At 39.1% G+C, this 14,368-nt stretch overlaps 2 protein-coding genes across 2 annotated transcripts; both read left to right on the forward strand.

The window, feature by feature from the left end:
* Nucleotides 1–9: 9 nt before the first annotated feature.
* Nucleotides 10–5,395, forward strand: LOC117596185 (antigen peptide transporter 2). Its single transcript, XM_034300380.2, has 11 exons — nt 10–945; nt 1,024–1,138; nt 1,319–1,449; nt 1,605–1,810; nt 2,122–2,319; nt 2,610–2,738; nt 2,827–3,015; nt 3,521–3,694; nt 3,979–4,138; nt 4,254–4,390; nt 4,475–5,395. Exons 1-11 carry the CDS (start codon nt 444–446, stop codon nt 4,679–4,681), a joined length of 2,148 nt encoding a protein of 715 aa, XP_034156271.2. The 5' UTR covers nt 10–443; the 3' UTR covers nt 4,682–5,395.
* A 2,896-nt stretch (nt 5,396–8,291) lies between these two features.
* LOC113537560 (serine/threonine-protein kinase pim-1-like) lies at nt 8,292–10,685 on the forward strand. Its single transcript, XM_026932102.3, has 6 exons — nt 8,292–8,777; nt 9,096–9,190; nt 9,456–9,506; nt 9,749–10,121; nt 10,205–10,381; nt 10,570–10,685. Exons 1-6 carry the CDS (start codon nt 8,321–8,323, stop codon nt 10,656–10,658), a joined length of 1,242 nt encoding a protein of 413 aa, XP_026787903.3. The 5' UTR covers nt 8,292–8,320; the 3' UTR covers nt 10,659–10,685.
* Nucleotides 10,686–14,368: the final 3,683 nt, after the last annotated feature.

A 14,368-nucleotide genomic window follows, 5' to 3' on the forward strand; every position in this document is an offset into this window, starting at 1 on the left:
GAGCTTTAAGTAGAAAGGTGAAGTTTATCGCCTCCCCATGGTGAAAGCTGAAAATATTTTAAAATAGGGTAGAGCTCGTACATATATATATATACACACACACACACACACACACACAAATACACAAATTCGTATATGGCAGAATAATAAAACACACAAAACGTTAGGTCAGTTTTAGATCTCGTATAATGTGCTGGTGAGCAGTTAATATTTGGCATCGCATTCTGGAAAACCCCTGTAATGAAAATGAAATTGAAAGTGAACCTCCAGTGAGAGCTGAGTGAAGGGAAAGACGGGGGAAAACCTGTATTTAGACCGATAGCTGCGGAAATACATGCTGAAGAAATCGCTTAACTTCTAAACACAAGCGCTTTGAGTCTGAGGCGCCATTAAAAGCCGCTGTTTAATAGCGACACTTGAGCGGTTCATCCACAAGCTACAAGATGGCCAAAGTTTTGGTGGCTGCTCTTGCTCTTGTGTTGACGGATTTGGTGTTCGTCTATGTGCTGGACTTGCTGGGCAGCCGGTGGAGAGGTGAGGTGAGGAGTCTGGACGGTGGAGCTGACTTGCTGAGGCAGTGGACTGAGGCTGTGCTGCGATGCTCATTGCTCTGCTCACTCTTCTACTGGAGTGATGTGAGAGGGCCGCTGATGAAGCGCTGGATTTTGGCCCACTGTTTTCTCCCTCCTGTGTATGAAACAGGTCGCTTAACTGTGTTTGGCAGCTGGCCGCTGGAGAAGTTTGCTATGTGGCTGGTCGGCAGTGTGGCTGCTGCTTTGGGATGCCTGTTCTGGGAGACGCTCTTCGCAGAGTCTAACGGGGAAAGCAGCAGCAAAGAGAAGAAGCAGAGAGCTCGAGTGCTCTTCATGAGAGTGATCCACCTCTACAAACCTGACTACCTGTTTTTAATCGGGGCATCTGGCTTCCTAGCCTTAGCTGTCCTTTGTAAGTAAGAACTCAGTCATTGGGAATGATGTTTGAATGAAGCATGCATGCTCAGGTGAGATGTTCTTGTGTTTTCAGGTGAGATGTTTATTCCACTCTATACAGGAAAGTTGATCGATATCCTGCAGACTGAGTACAGCTGGAATGAATTTCTTTCAACAATAATCCTAATGACATGTTGCTCTTTTGGAAGGTCAGTAAACGACATGACATTGTGGATTCTTCTGTGTCAGCTTTTAGAGTGACCGACACTAATCCTAGAACTAGTATTCATCAGCACGGCCACATTTCCTAACGGTATCCTAACCTGTGCTATGTTCCAATGTTACGAGAATGAAGATTCTTTTATTTAATGTTTCCTATCCATCTTCAGCTCTTTCAGCGCAGGCTGCCGAGGAGGTCTCTTCCTGTGTGCTATTGGCAGCTTTATTTGCCGAGTGAAGCATCAACTCTTCGGCTGCTTGCTTAAGCAGGAAATTGGCTTCTTTGAGACTATAAAGACAGGTAGACTTTTATGCATCCCTATCACCACCAGTTTTTAATAAGTAAATGCTAACATATTGAGAAATAAGCCTTCTCATTAAGTTGTGTGAATTCTTCTGCTTCTGCTACTCTCTTGGAGTATCACGCTCAGCTGACTTTGTGGTATTGTTCTACAGGTGACATCACAAGCAGACTGTCCACAGACACCAATCTCATGGCCCGAGCTGTAGCCCTGAATGTGAACGTCCTACTGCGAACCATGATTAAGACCATGGGGATGCTGTACCTGATGTTTAGTCTCTCCTGGAAGCTCACAGTACTGACGCTGTTGGAGACGCCTTTGACTGGACTACTACAGAACATCTATGACACACACTACCAGGTGCTGACCAAATAGTCTGTAGACCTACACATAGGCATTAGGTGTAAAATGTGGACCAATTTCCCAGCAAAATGAAGCTCTGCATTCGTGTTCCACATGGGTGTTAGTGCTGGTACTATTTATAACTGACTTGAAATGTAAGAATGGGCTGCACCTCTTCCCAAGCAAGCTACTACTTTTTTTTAGTTATTTAAATTATAATCTTGTTTTCCACAAAACAGTTTAGTAGCAATTAAAATGCTATGATAATGTTAAAGCATTAAGATGTATCTTATTTCATCATCATTTTTTCCCCCTTGTGCTTCCTGTAGAGACTCTCAAAGAAAGTGCAGGACTCCATAGCAAGAGCAAATGATGCTGCAGGAGAGGCTGTGTCAGGCATCAGGACAGTAAAGAGCTTTAACGCAAAGCAGAGTGAGAAGTGTCGCTATGATGAGCGGCTGATGGATACGCATAATATAAAGACTCAGCGGGATACAGTCAGAGCAGTGTACCTGCTGGTAAGAAGGGTGAGTATACAGCCTCCGTTGCAGGGTCACATTCCAGATCCAAACTAAATCAGAATAAACATCTAAATTTGTACTATTTTTATGACACATGACACATGCACAGTTTTCATGATACCTCAGTATATCAATAGACTATTATACAAATTAGCTAGCTAAGGTTAAAGAGCATTTTTGTACAGTAATATGACAACTTTTTTTTGTGATATAATCTTTGCTTCTCTCCCTTGCTAAATATATTTACATTTGAAAATGTATTTCTATATGTGTATATGTCTGTGTGTTGTTCGCAGCTCACAGAGTTGGGAGTGAAGGTGGCTGTGTTATACTATGGTCGCCTGTTTGTAACGTATGGACAGATGACCACGGGAAATCTGGTCTCATTCATCCTCTACCATTCAGATCTCGGGGACAGCATTAGGGTATGTGCACCTTGTAAATAAAAAAGGTTTAAAAATACTCAAGTTGGAACCTAAAACCTTACCGAATAAACTGCTTTATCCCTTTCAGACTTTGATTTATATATTTGGAGACATGCTGAACTCTGTGGGTGCCGCTGGGAAGGTGTTTGAGTACCTGGACCGCAAGCCTGAAGTGAGCACAGATGGGACCCTGGAGCCAGAGGAACTGAAGGGACACGTCAGCTTCCAGAACATCACCTTCTCTTATCCAACACGTCCTGACTTCAATGTGCTGGAGGTGCTTATTACAACATGACCATAACACGGTGCATGAGCTTATTGGCTGTTAATGTGTCAAGAGCTGAACAGCTAAATTTGCAAACCTACAATTCTAGTGTAGGTTTTATTTGTGAATATAGTGTTACTGAATGCTTGGTTCTGACTGGTCAGAAGGTGTTGGTTAGTTTCCTGTAACAGTAGCTGCTAGGTAAGAACTGACACAGGGATTGTAGGGTGGATGCTACACATAAACAGTTTTTATAAAATGTATATTAATTGCTGTGATATAAGAGGAATAAAAGACTTCATGATGTGCTGTTATAGGAAAACAATCTTGAGACTATTGATTATTTTCCTATAACAGCATGCCCTGTTGCAATTTATTCCTTACTTATCACCTGCAACACACTTAAAATCAATATTTCTGCCAGTTCTGACAGCATTTTTCACACATTTCCACACTCTTTCAAGTACAATGAGTAATGCATCAAGCAAATTGTTGGGTGTCTCTGTGTTTTGTTCAGGACTTCAGTTTGGAGCTGAAACCCGGTAAAATGACCGCCCTGGTAGGGATTTCCGGTGGTGGGAAAAGCACTTGTGTCAGTCTGCTGCAGAGGTTTTACCAGCCTCAGCAAGGAAAGATCCTACTAGATGGGCAGCCTCTGCAGAACTACCAGCACAAATACCTGCACAGCAACGTAATGCCTGATATTTATCATAACATGCTGGCAACACATTCTTATTTTTGTGTCAGCATGGGCTGTGGTGTTTGACAAAAAGTCTAGCAGCCCGTCATAAAATCTGCACATTTAGTTTTGTTTTCAATGCAGCAATATTAGTAATATCTTTACAAATAGTAACACTGTGCATAGATGTTAGTAATACTTCAACAGCTTGGCTTCAATAATTTAACTCACAGTTATATAATGCTGAAAAATATGTTAATCAGATTAATCACATGTATAATTATATAATTTGGCAGCTTGTTGCAGTGGGCCAGGAGCCTGTTCTCTTCGCCGGTACCATACGGGACAATATTGCTTACGGATTGCCAGACTGTTCACTCAAGAGTATTGAGGAGGCAGCACGCAAAGCCAATGCACATGAATTCATCTGCCAGTTACAGAAAGGTTATGACACAGGTAAGATACACTAGAATGATGTTGAATTTAATTACGACTTATACATACAGTACGACAGAAGGTATAAATGATGAACATTGAAAAATAAGATTTTTGAATAAACCTTGTTTCTCAGATGTAGGTGAACGAGGAAGTCTTCTTGGTAGCAGTCAGAAGCAGCGCATTGCGATTGCCAGAGCTCTGATCAGAGAGCCGCAAGTTATATTACTGGATGAGATCACAAGCTTTCTGGATCCTAAGAGTGAACAAACGGTACACATGCACACATATACACACATAAATACAGACTGCATCCAGAAGAACTCAGTAACAACAAGCTTTAAAATGTTTACTCAGGTCCAACGAGCCCTGGCCAACTGCCCCAACCAGACCTTACTGGTGATTGCACACAGGCTGAAGACCATTGAGAAGGCAGACCAGATTATTGTGATTGACCAGGGGGTGATTGTGGAGCAAGGCAGTCATCAGGAACTTATGGAGAAGGAGGGACATTACTACAAACTGAAAGAGAAACTCTTTACTGAAAATAACACTAACAGTTAATGTGAAACCAAAAGACCTGCAAGTCTAATTTTAAAAATTGGAGGCACTGACACTCCATCAGTATGCAGTACAACCGTAATCATACATTGAAATAGATCTTTTTGGCATTCTACATTGTTTCAGATGTTTTCTGAGCTACACTTTCATCTTAGTTGGTCAGTATACTGTACGAAAAGTATATTTTTATGTGTTGTAAATAATGGTGAAAAATACAATATTTCTGATTCTGAATGGGATTTATTTATATGAATGGACAATATTGGAGTAGTGAATTTTCCTCCACTAAAGCAAAACACAACAAAAATACACCAGATTTGATCATTTGTAGTTTGTATTTGTAGTTTTTTTTATTAGAAATAACATCTAATCACCTGATACATCACCTGATAGAAAACAAACAAGAAAACATACAGACAGAAATTAAGTGTTTTAATTAACAGTTTAACATTTATTACTAGTGACAGCATTAAAATGTCTGCTCATTATAAAATCACATCATGGTGTGTTCTGGAGTTTTGTCTTGTTTTAGCGTGAATATAGGCTGACGATACAGAACATATCTATTACTAAAACTTACTCTGCAAAAATGAATATTTCTGTCTCTGTATAACAATAGTTCATTTGTAAAAGCTCAATGACTGTTATAGCTGCACCTTAGCTGGCCAATCTCTTCTCCCAATTAAAAATTCTTCAATAAATTCTCATTTTTATGAATGTTTGATTTTATTCAGTTGTATTTCATGTTTTTTTTCCCACCTGTCCCCAATATTACTTTTTACCCTGTTAGTATGTATTACTTTTGCTTTACGAAAAGTCACTCTGACACTTCCATAATGAATATTTGGTATTGTTTCTTACTTACATTCCTCTTAATTATTCTGCTTGGAACACTCCCTGACAGGGAAACACTTTGTTGTAGGGTTCTACAAAGAACCTTCAAGTGTGTGTGTGTGTGTGTGTTGTTCAGATGTGAAGGTTTTAAAGCTTGTTTTGTGTTTGTGATTTTAGTTCTTCAAAACACAAAATGACCTATTGCTGCCCTCTGCTGGTCAAAATCGTGCAAGTATTTTTCCCTGCAAATACAGGAAAAACAGTGCCTTCAAAATTATTGGCACCCTTATAAAAATTATCAGAAGGTTGTATATGAAAAGAACAACGCGTTCAGTAAGTTTTATGTGAGCTCAAATATAAAGGGACTTTGCATATTTTTATTTAAACATCTTTTCATTTTTTTCATATATATATATATATATACATACATGCATACATACATACATATGTGCATGTGTGTGTGTGTTTGTGTGTGTGTATATATATATTATATAAACTTATAATTATATATATATATATATATATATATATATATATATATATATATATATATATATATATATATATCTATTCAGCCAGTCATGGCAGCAGCAGTCTCTAGAGCTTATAGATAAGAGAGGTCAGAGGAAGATGGCCGGATTCCAGATAGTTTTGAGGATACAGTAACTCAAATTATCACTGTTTACAACCCTGATGAGCAGAAAAGCATCTCAGCATGCACAAAACATCAAACTTTGAGGTGGATGGGCTATAACAGCAGAAGACTACATTTACGTTCCACTCCTGTCGGCCAAGAACAGGAATCTGAGTTTATCATGGGCACTGGCTCACCCAAACTGGACAGTTGAAGATTAGGAAAAAAAAAAACAAAAAAACACCTGGTCTTTTTCCAGTCTTAAACTGTCCAGTTCGACTGCCCATGATAGACTAAGATTCTTGCTCTTGGCTGAGAGGAGTGGAGCCTGATGTGGTCTTCTGCGGTTTGATGTGCTGTGTGTTCTGAGATGCTTTTCTCCTCACTTCGGTTATAAAGAGTGCTTATTTGAGTGACTATAGACTTCCTGTCAGCTCAGACCAGTCTGGTCATTCTCCTCTGATCTCTCTCATCAACAAGGGGTTTCATCCTGCAGACCCTCCGCTCACAGGATGCTTTTTGGATTTTGCACTATTCTCTAGTGACTACTAGTTCTCTAGTGACTACTTTGTGTGAAATTCCCAGGAGATCAGCAGTTTCTGAAATCCTCAAACCAGCCCATTCTGATGTTTGATGTGAACATTAACTGGAGCTCTTGACCTGTATCTGCATGAGTTCATGCATTGCACTGCTGCCACATGATTGGCTGATTAGATGTGCAGGTGTACAGGTGTTCCTAATAAAGTGGACGGTGAGTGTATTGGTTTGTCTGCACTCTTCCTATACATAAGATAAGATAAGTATTGTTCTATTGTCTGTATAGTGTCTTTATTGTTCTTGATATGCACAGTGATTTGGAGTAACTGCATCTTATTTGTACCTGTGACAAATAAACCTTGAATTTTGGAAAAAATAAATAAATAAATAAATAAATAAAGCTTAAACCCCGTGCAGTGAGGTGAAGGAAGATGAGGTGAGACGCTGTTTGGGAACTTAAGGACGATTCTTCTGCAATATCGTTCTAATATTTATGCAACAGAGCATCATGACGTCACAGACCCGTGCTGCTCTGGAGCGGATCTACAGTGAGAGAAAACTCGCATCTCATCAGTTCCAGGCAAAAGAAAACAGTGAACAACGCTTCTTTTACAAACCTATTTCACGTCTTATTTGACTTCTGCTACAACTAGAAAAGTGATGGACTGCAATTGTCCAGCAAGCGGTAAGTTAACTCAAGTTTCACAGAATCTACTATGTGAAAATAAAACATGAATTATGAATAGAAATGTTCACCCTGTGGCCATGTCCTCATCTCCTTCTGAGAGTGTAGTACATTAAAATAGCTTATAAAATAGCTTAAAGAAATATCATTAAATATCGTTAGAAATAGCACTTAAGCCATGATACTGTCATCCTGAATTTATGTATAAATATGTCAATAGAAATTGAGGCTAATTTCTCACTCCTTAAGTCTCACTCCTCGGTTTAGGTGATATTATCATATCATATCAATAAAAGTGTATACCCTGATGATAAAAAATTACTACATATTGTCATATCTGCCAGCCCTAGTAATTTATCAAATATTTTCTTAAGCAGGCCTACACTTTGCTAGAAGAGAAACTAAGGAGAATCCACTGAAGAGAAAAATGATGGATCTTGTTAATGAAGAACCTGAGCTCCAGCCCAAGGAGAAATTGGTTAAAAGGAGGAGAAGAGAGATGGAAGGGAAGGATGTGAAGACTGAAAAGATTGAGACCTGTGAGAAGGCATCCTGCTCCGTCACTAGAAGCGAACGCAAGGAGAATCCTCTGAAGAGAAAAAAGATGGATCTTGTTCATGAAGAACCTGAGCTCCAGCCCAAGGAGAAGCTGGTTAAAAGGAGGAGAAGAGAGACGGAATGGAAGGATGTGAAGACTGAAAAGACTGAGACCAGTGTGGAGGCATCCTGCTCCGTCATTAGAAGCAAAAGCAAAGAGAACCCTCTAAAAAGAAAAAGGATGGATGTTTCTCATGAAGGACCTGAGCCCCAGTCCAAGGAGACACCAGGAAAAAGGAGGAGAACAGAGATAGAAGAGAAGGATGTGAAGACTGAAAAGACTGAGACCAGTGTAGAGGCATCCTGCTCCATCATTAGAAGAGAAAGCAAGGAGATTCCTCTAAAAAGAAAAAGGATGGATGTTTCTCATGAAGGACCTGAGCCCCAGTCAGAGGAGACACCAAGAAAAAGGAGGAGAACAGAGATAGAAGAGAGGGATGTGAAGACTGAAAAGACTGAGACCAGTGTAGAGGCATCCTCCTCCATCATTAGAAGAGAAAGCAAGGAGATTCCTCTGAAAAGAAAAAGGATGGATGTTTCTCATGAAGGACCTGAGCCCCAGCCAGAGGAGACACCAGGAAAAAGGAGGAGAACAGAGATAGAAGAGAAGGATGTGAAGACTGAAAAAACTGAGACCAGTGTGGAGGCATCCTGCTCCGTCATTAGAAGAGAAAGCAAGGAGAATCCTCTGAAAAGAAAAAGGATGGATGTTTCTCATGAAGGACCTGAGCCCCAGCCAGAGGAGATGGCGGAAAAGAGGAGGAGAACAGAGATAGAAGAGAAGGATGTGAAGACTGAAAAAACTGAGACCAGTGTAGAGGCATCCTGCTCCGTCATTAGAAGAGAAAGCAAGGAGAATCATCTGAAAAGACAAAGGATGGATGTTTCTCATGAAGGACCTGAGCCCCAGCCAGAGGAGATGGCGGAAAAGAGGAGGAGAACAGAGACAGAAGAGAACAATCTGAAGACAGAAAACAGAGGTGTGAGACAGAAAACAGGAACACACCCTGTCCAAGATCAGACTTTTCATATAACATTCTGGACTCATAATAGCTGATACCTGAGGAAGTATCACAGAGCTGGATATCTGAAAATGAGCTACACTGTTTGTTTGTTCTTTTGTTCATCAGAAAACCTTTTTAGTCGCTACATTTTGGGATCGCTGCTGGGAAAAGGAGGCTTCGGTTCCGTCTACGCAGGTGTTCGGAAATCAGATGGGAAAAAGGTGAATATCAGCACATATACAGTTAACTGGCACTGCTGAACACTATACAAGATTTGTAGATCATTACATATTACTGAGATACCAAATGATACAAAAAGCCTATTACATGTATTCTAAATTAATTCCTGAGTAATAAATCAAGTTCTACTTGTATATATGAGTTTATATAGGCAGAAGTTGGCTAGCTCATTAGTGAGTTACACTTGGAAACTTTACTAAAGTTAGATGAGAGCAATGAAGCTAATTATCTATTTCTGTGTTGCAGGTGGCCCTGAAATTCATGCTCAAGTATGAAGATGACCCATACATCACACTTGTACGTGAGCTTTCATTACGTTTGTGATTTTGCTTGATTTTGAAAATCAATTTGTAGACCAAGACATATGAAGGGTGAAAGTGGCAAAACTCATTATTCACCGTTTTATTCTTCAAATCCTCACTGGATGGCTGTTATGACTTTTATTTTATTTATTTCACTTGCATTTTGATCAGCTTGATTTTGACTTTAACATGCATTTCTGTCCAATCCAATACTAATCATGTGCACTCTGTTTTTAGCCCGGTGACACACGCAGACTCCCTGTTGAAGTGGCGCTAATGGAGCTTGTGTGCAAGCCGCCTCGCTGTCCATATGTGATAGAGCTGCTGGAATGGTCCGAGACGCCCCAAGCCTTCATCTTGGTCCTGGAGCGGCCCGACCCTTGTGTTGATCTCTACAAGTACTGTGAAGATGTGAACATGTCTGAATCTCTGGCTCAAATCATCATGCAGCAAGTAATTCACGCTGCATGTCACTGCCGTGACCGGGGTGTGCTCCATCGAGACATCAAGGAAGAAAACATTCTCCTGAACCCTCAGACCCTTGAAGTGAAGCTGATCGATTTCGGCTGTGGTGATCTACTTAAGGACACCCCCTACACTGAATATGCAGGTATGAGTAGATTTGATGAGAATTTGGTGGTGGATCATTTTTGTGATCTTAATGAAGATACTCTTTCTCTGTCTTTCATTCAGGCACTCGGACTTTCCACCCACCTGAATGGATTGTTGAAAAAGAGTACGAGGCGGAACCTGCTACTGTCTGGGGTCTGGGAATACTCCTGTACAACCTGTTATGTGGAGAAGAGCCTTTTTTTGGAGCACAAGAGATTGTTGATGGCCGCCTGAACTTCCCTGATGATCTGTCTGAAGGTGAGAAAATACAGAAGCTTTACATTCAAACCTATACACAAAGCTGGAAATATTTCATAGCAAAATAGCTATTATTAGCAATATATATTTTTTAAAAATTCGTAACTGACAGAAAATATAAATATGAAGAAAAGTTTCTGAAGGTTACCAAATTTCAGTTTTAATCAATTACATTACTGCACACACAGCTTGCTGCAGTCTGATAAGGTGGTGCCTGCAACGAGACCCTAAAAGACGACCAACCCTCGAGCAGATCCTCGCACATGACTGGTTCTGAGGCCAAGTTAGTGAGAAACAACAGAATAGACCTAAATAAAGTGAGCTGAATGAGTGTAAAATAATGATGTCCAGTACTACATCAGTACTGAGTTCTGCAATAACAGATTGCTATGCAAACAATATTAAATGCAAGTAATTGAAGAAAAATATGTTAATATTTAATGCAGTAAAAGTTAATTTTTATGTTATTTATCTGAAGATATCTCTCTCATTTTTGTTCTACAGACTCCCTACAGAAGAAAAAAAGGAAAGAAGAAAAAGCACCTGGGGGTCACCAGGGGCAGCGAGAATCTCCTCAGTACCTTTGTGTGTGTGTGTGTGTGTGTGTGTGCGTCCACAGTGGGAACGACAACAGCAGATTGGAGTGTTTGTTCCAGTACTAGCCGTACAACCGCTAAGGTTCTGCCACTGCAGGCCATATACGATGATGTTCTTTAGAACATCTTAGCACACGAACACAGAGAGAGAACCAGACCCAGTGTGGAGAATGAAGGGTAAAGGGATGGTTGTTATCCTGCTAATGTATCAGGCTCAGGAGCGAACAGCGCACGGTGCAGCGAGGGGGAACCCACTCAACCACTTGGGGGGAGAATAAAGGCTAAAGAGAGGGTGTGTGGCAATCACACTCGAGTAGATAACACTGAGGAAGAACTTGACCCAGTGGAGAGACAATGGAAGAGTGGAGGGAACTCGAGTATAGCCCCAGTATGCGCGTTTGCAGAGTCCTGCTACATAAAGTAAGTTTAACGAGTAAGTGTGAAGTATGGCAAGAGAGCACCACTCAGCCACCACAGAAGAAGGTAACTGATTGATTTACACTGCCCCTGGTGTCCAGGAGGGATGAAGAAACATCCATGTAGCAATCCCTGAGACAGTAAAGCTTGATTGCAGTTTATTGGCCATGTCTGATTTCTTATCTTTCAGATGAACTTGATTTTCAGATGTGCTGGCATTCTTCAAGTGATCCATACAGGACTTTTTTTTTTTGGACATCAAAGATATAGACCTTGGCAATTTAAAAAAAAAACGCATTTTGCTAAAGCATTTCAAAACTTTTGAAGGTTGGATCTGCAGTGGATTTGACTATATATATATATATATATATATATATATATATATATATATATATATATATATATAATCCATATAAGTTGGAATACTGACGACCAGATGCCTAATGCAGAGAGTAAGCAGTCGTTCCAACCTGATAAATACAAGGTTTGATTATCATATGATGTCATTTAATTTCATGTTGTTTAGAAGTTTTTCATGTTGTAAGCTGTTAATTGTTGTTGTTAACCTTTTTTACATAGTGTTTGTATTTTATGTAATGAGGAAAACCACATCATTGATTATCTATTATTTGTCCATCCTGTTATGTCCACTCTGTTATGGCTGTGTCCACCCTGTTACACACACGTTTTCTGTCTTTAATTTAAAGAAGCCTGTACATTGCATAAAAGGAGAGCCAATTTTATGTCCATTAAAAAAATAATCTAAATACTACTCACATGCATTTTATCCAAATAGATATGAAGATATGAAATGTGAATGATGTGCTGGTGTGATACACAATTCATACAATACAAATTCTGCTGTTTTAAGATAATAGTCAAAAACATTTAAAAGAAGAAAAGGGACACATTAGTCCTTAAATAATGTCTGCGTTGCCAATCATGTGGCAGAAGCACAATGCCAAAAGTCATGCAGATTCAGGTCAAGAGATTCAGTTAATTTTCACATCAGACATCAGAATGAAGAAAAGTGTGATTTCTGTGACTTTAACTGAGGCATGGTTGTTGGTACCAGATGGGTTGGTTTGAGTATTTCAGAAACTACTGCTCACATACAACTGTCTCTAGATTTCACACTTTTTCTGGATTCTGATGTTTGATGTGAACATTAACCGAAGCTCTTGACCTGTATCAGCATGATTTTTAGCACTGCACTGCTGTCACATGATGGACTGATTAGAGAACTGCATGAATGTACAGGTGTTCTGGTGTTCCTAATAAAGTGGACAGTGAGTGTATGTTTAAATTAAAAGCAGTTATGCACATGTGTTTCATTTTCTGAAAGTTTTGAGGTCCAAAAGGCACAAATTACTGGCAGTTTGGATAATTTGCTGCTTTTGGGTTCCTACGAATGTCAGATTTGATGAAGCAATAAACACTGAGATTAATATGCTTTAATATTGTATAGTTCAGATTTTTTAACATTATTCAACAAACAGCTGTGTTTTTTAGAAGCATTTATTGTCTACAAATGATCTCTTCTTCATCACCAAACCTGGAGAGAATTAACAAACCTATAATGGAGCATATATTAAGAATTTAATAAAAGTGTGTGTGTGTGTGTGTGTCTGTGTGTCTGTGTGTGTGTGTGTGTGTGTGTGTGTGTGTGTGTGTGTGTGAGAGAGAGAGAGAGAGAGAGAGAGAGAGAGAGAGAGAGAGAGATTGAAGAAAAACTCACTAGAAATTCCCCTGGTCACTACTATGGTGGAAAAAGCAGTATTTTTTTATCAGTATCTTATTAGTTAAATAAAAAATACTGATAAAAATACTTAAATTTGAAACAAAAATAAATTTACATTTCAAAATATAGGAAGGCTTTAGAATTTAGTTTAGCTATAGGAGACACAATAAATTTCCCCCAAAAGTCAAGTTTTGATCGGCCAACATGATCACACACTTCCACAAACTAATAATAAACTCTTTCCTATGATAGCCTAAATATTATAATAAAAATATTACGTTGTTCAATCATTCATTTGTCATTCATTCATCAGACCTTTGAAGCACAAGGTTCATTTCCAAAGCCAGGAAATGCTTTTGCCTTTTTTGGGGGGGATTTCAGTGATCACAGGATGAACATCAGTGTAGTGAAGAATTCTGAGTAGTGCTGTGGAATAAAATATTCAACTTATAATAAATAAGAAATAACATAACAATATAATGTAACATATACTGCTGCTGTAATAGGTGCATTTCCCTCTGGGATAAATAAAGTGATCTATCTATCTATCTATCTATCTATCTATCTATCTATCTGTCTGTCTGCCTGTCTGTCTGTCTATCTGTCTGTCTGTCTATCTATCTATCTATCTATCTATCTACAACCCCTGGCAAAAATTATGGAATCACCACACTTAGAGGATGTTCACCCAGCTTTTTTACTTTATAGCAAACAAACAAATCACAGATATGACACAAAAAAGGTTTTGTTCAATAGCTTAACATTCTCATTTGTGAAATATACATAAAAAAAATTCAAGGACATTTTTTTTATTAATGGCATGTCTTTTTCCAAATCAAGTAGAGGAAAAAATTATGGAATCATCAACAAAAAAAACACAATTAATACTTTGTTGCTCCTCCTCTGGCTTTTATTCTTTGAGGCATAGACTTCACTAATGAAAAACAATATTCCCCATCAATCTGGTTCCAACTTTCTCGAATAGCAGTTTACAGATCAGCTTTGCAGGGTGGAGCCTTAACATGGACCAGTTTTTTTACTTTCCACCATAAATTTTCAATTGGATTGAGATCCGGACTGTTTGCTGGCCATGTCATTGAGTTGATATGCCTTTCCTGAAAAAAAAGCTTTAAAACTGTCTGCTTTGTGGCAAGATGCATTGTCATCCTGAAAAATTATTTCATCACCACCAAACCTATTTTCTATGGATGGAATGAGAAAATGTCCAAAATT

The sequence above is a fragment of the Pangasianodon hypophthalmus genome, chromosome 26 (assembly GCF_027358585.1).
Source record: "Pangasianodon hypophthalmus isolate fPanHyp1 chromosome 26, fPanHyp1.pri, whole genome shotgun sequence".
Classification (NCBI taxonomy): Eukaryota; Metazoa; Chordata; class Actinopteri; order Siluriformes; family Pangasiidae; genus Pangasianodon; species Pangasianodon hypophthalmus.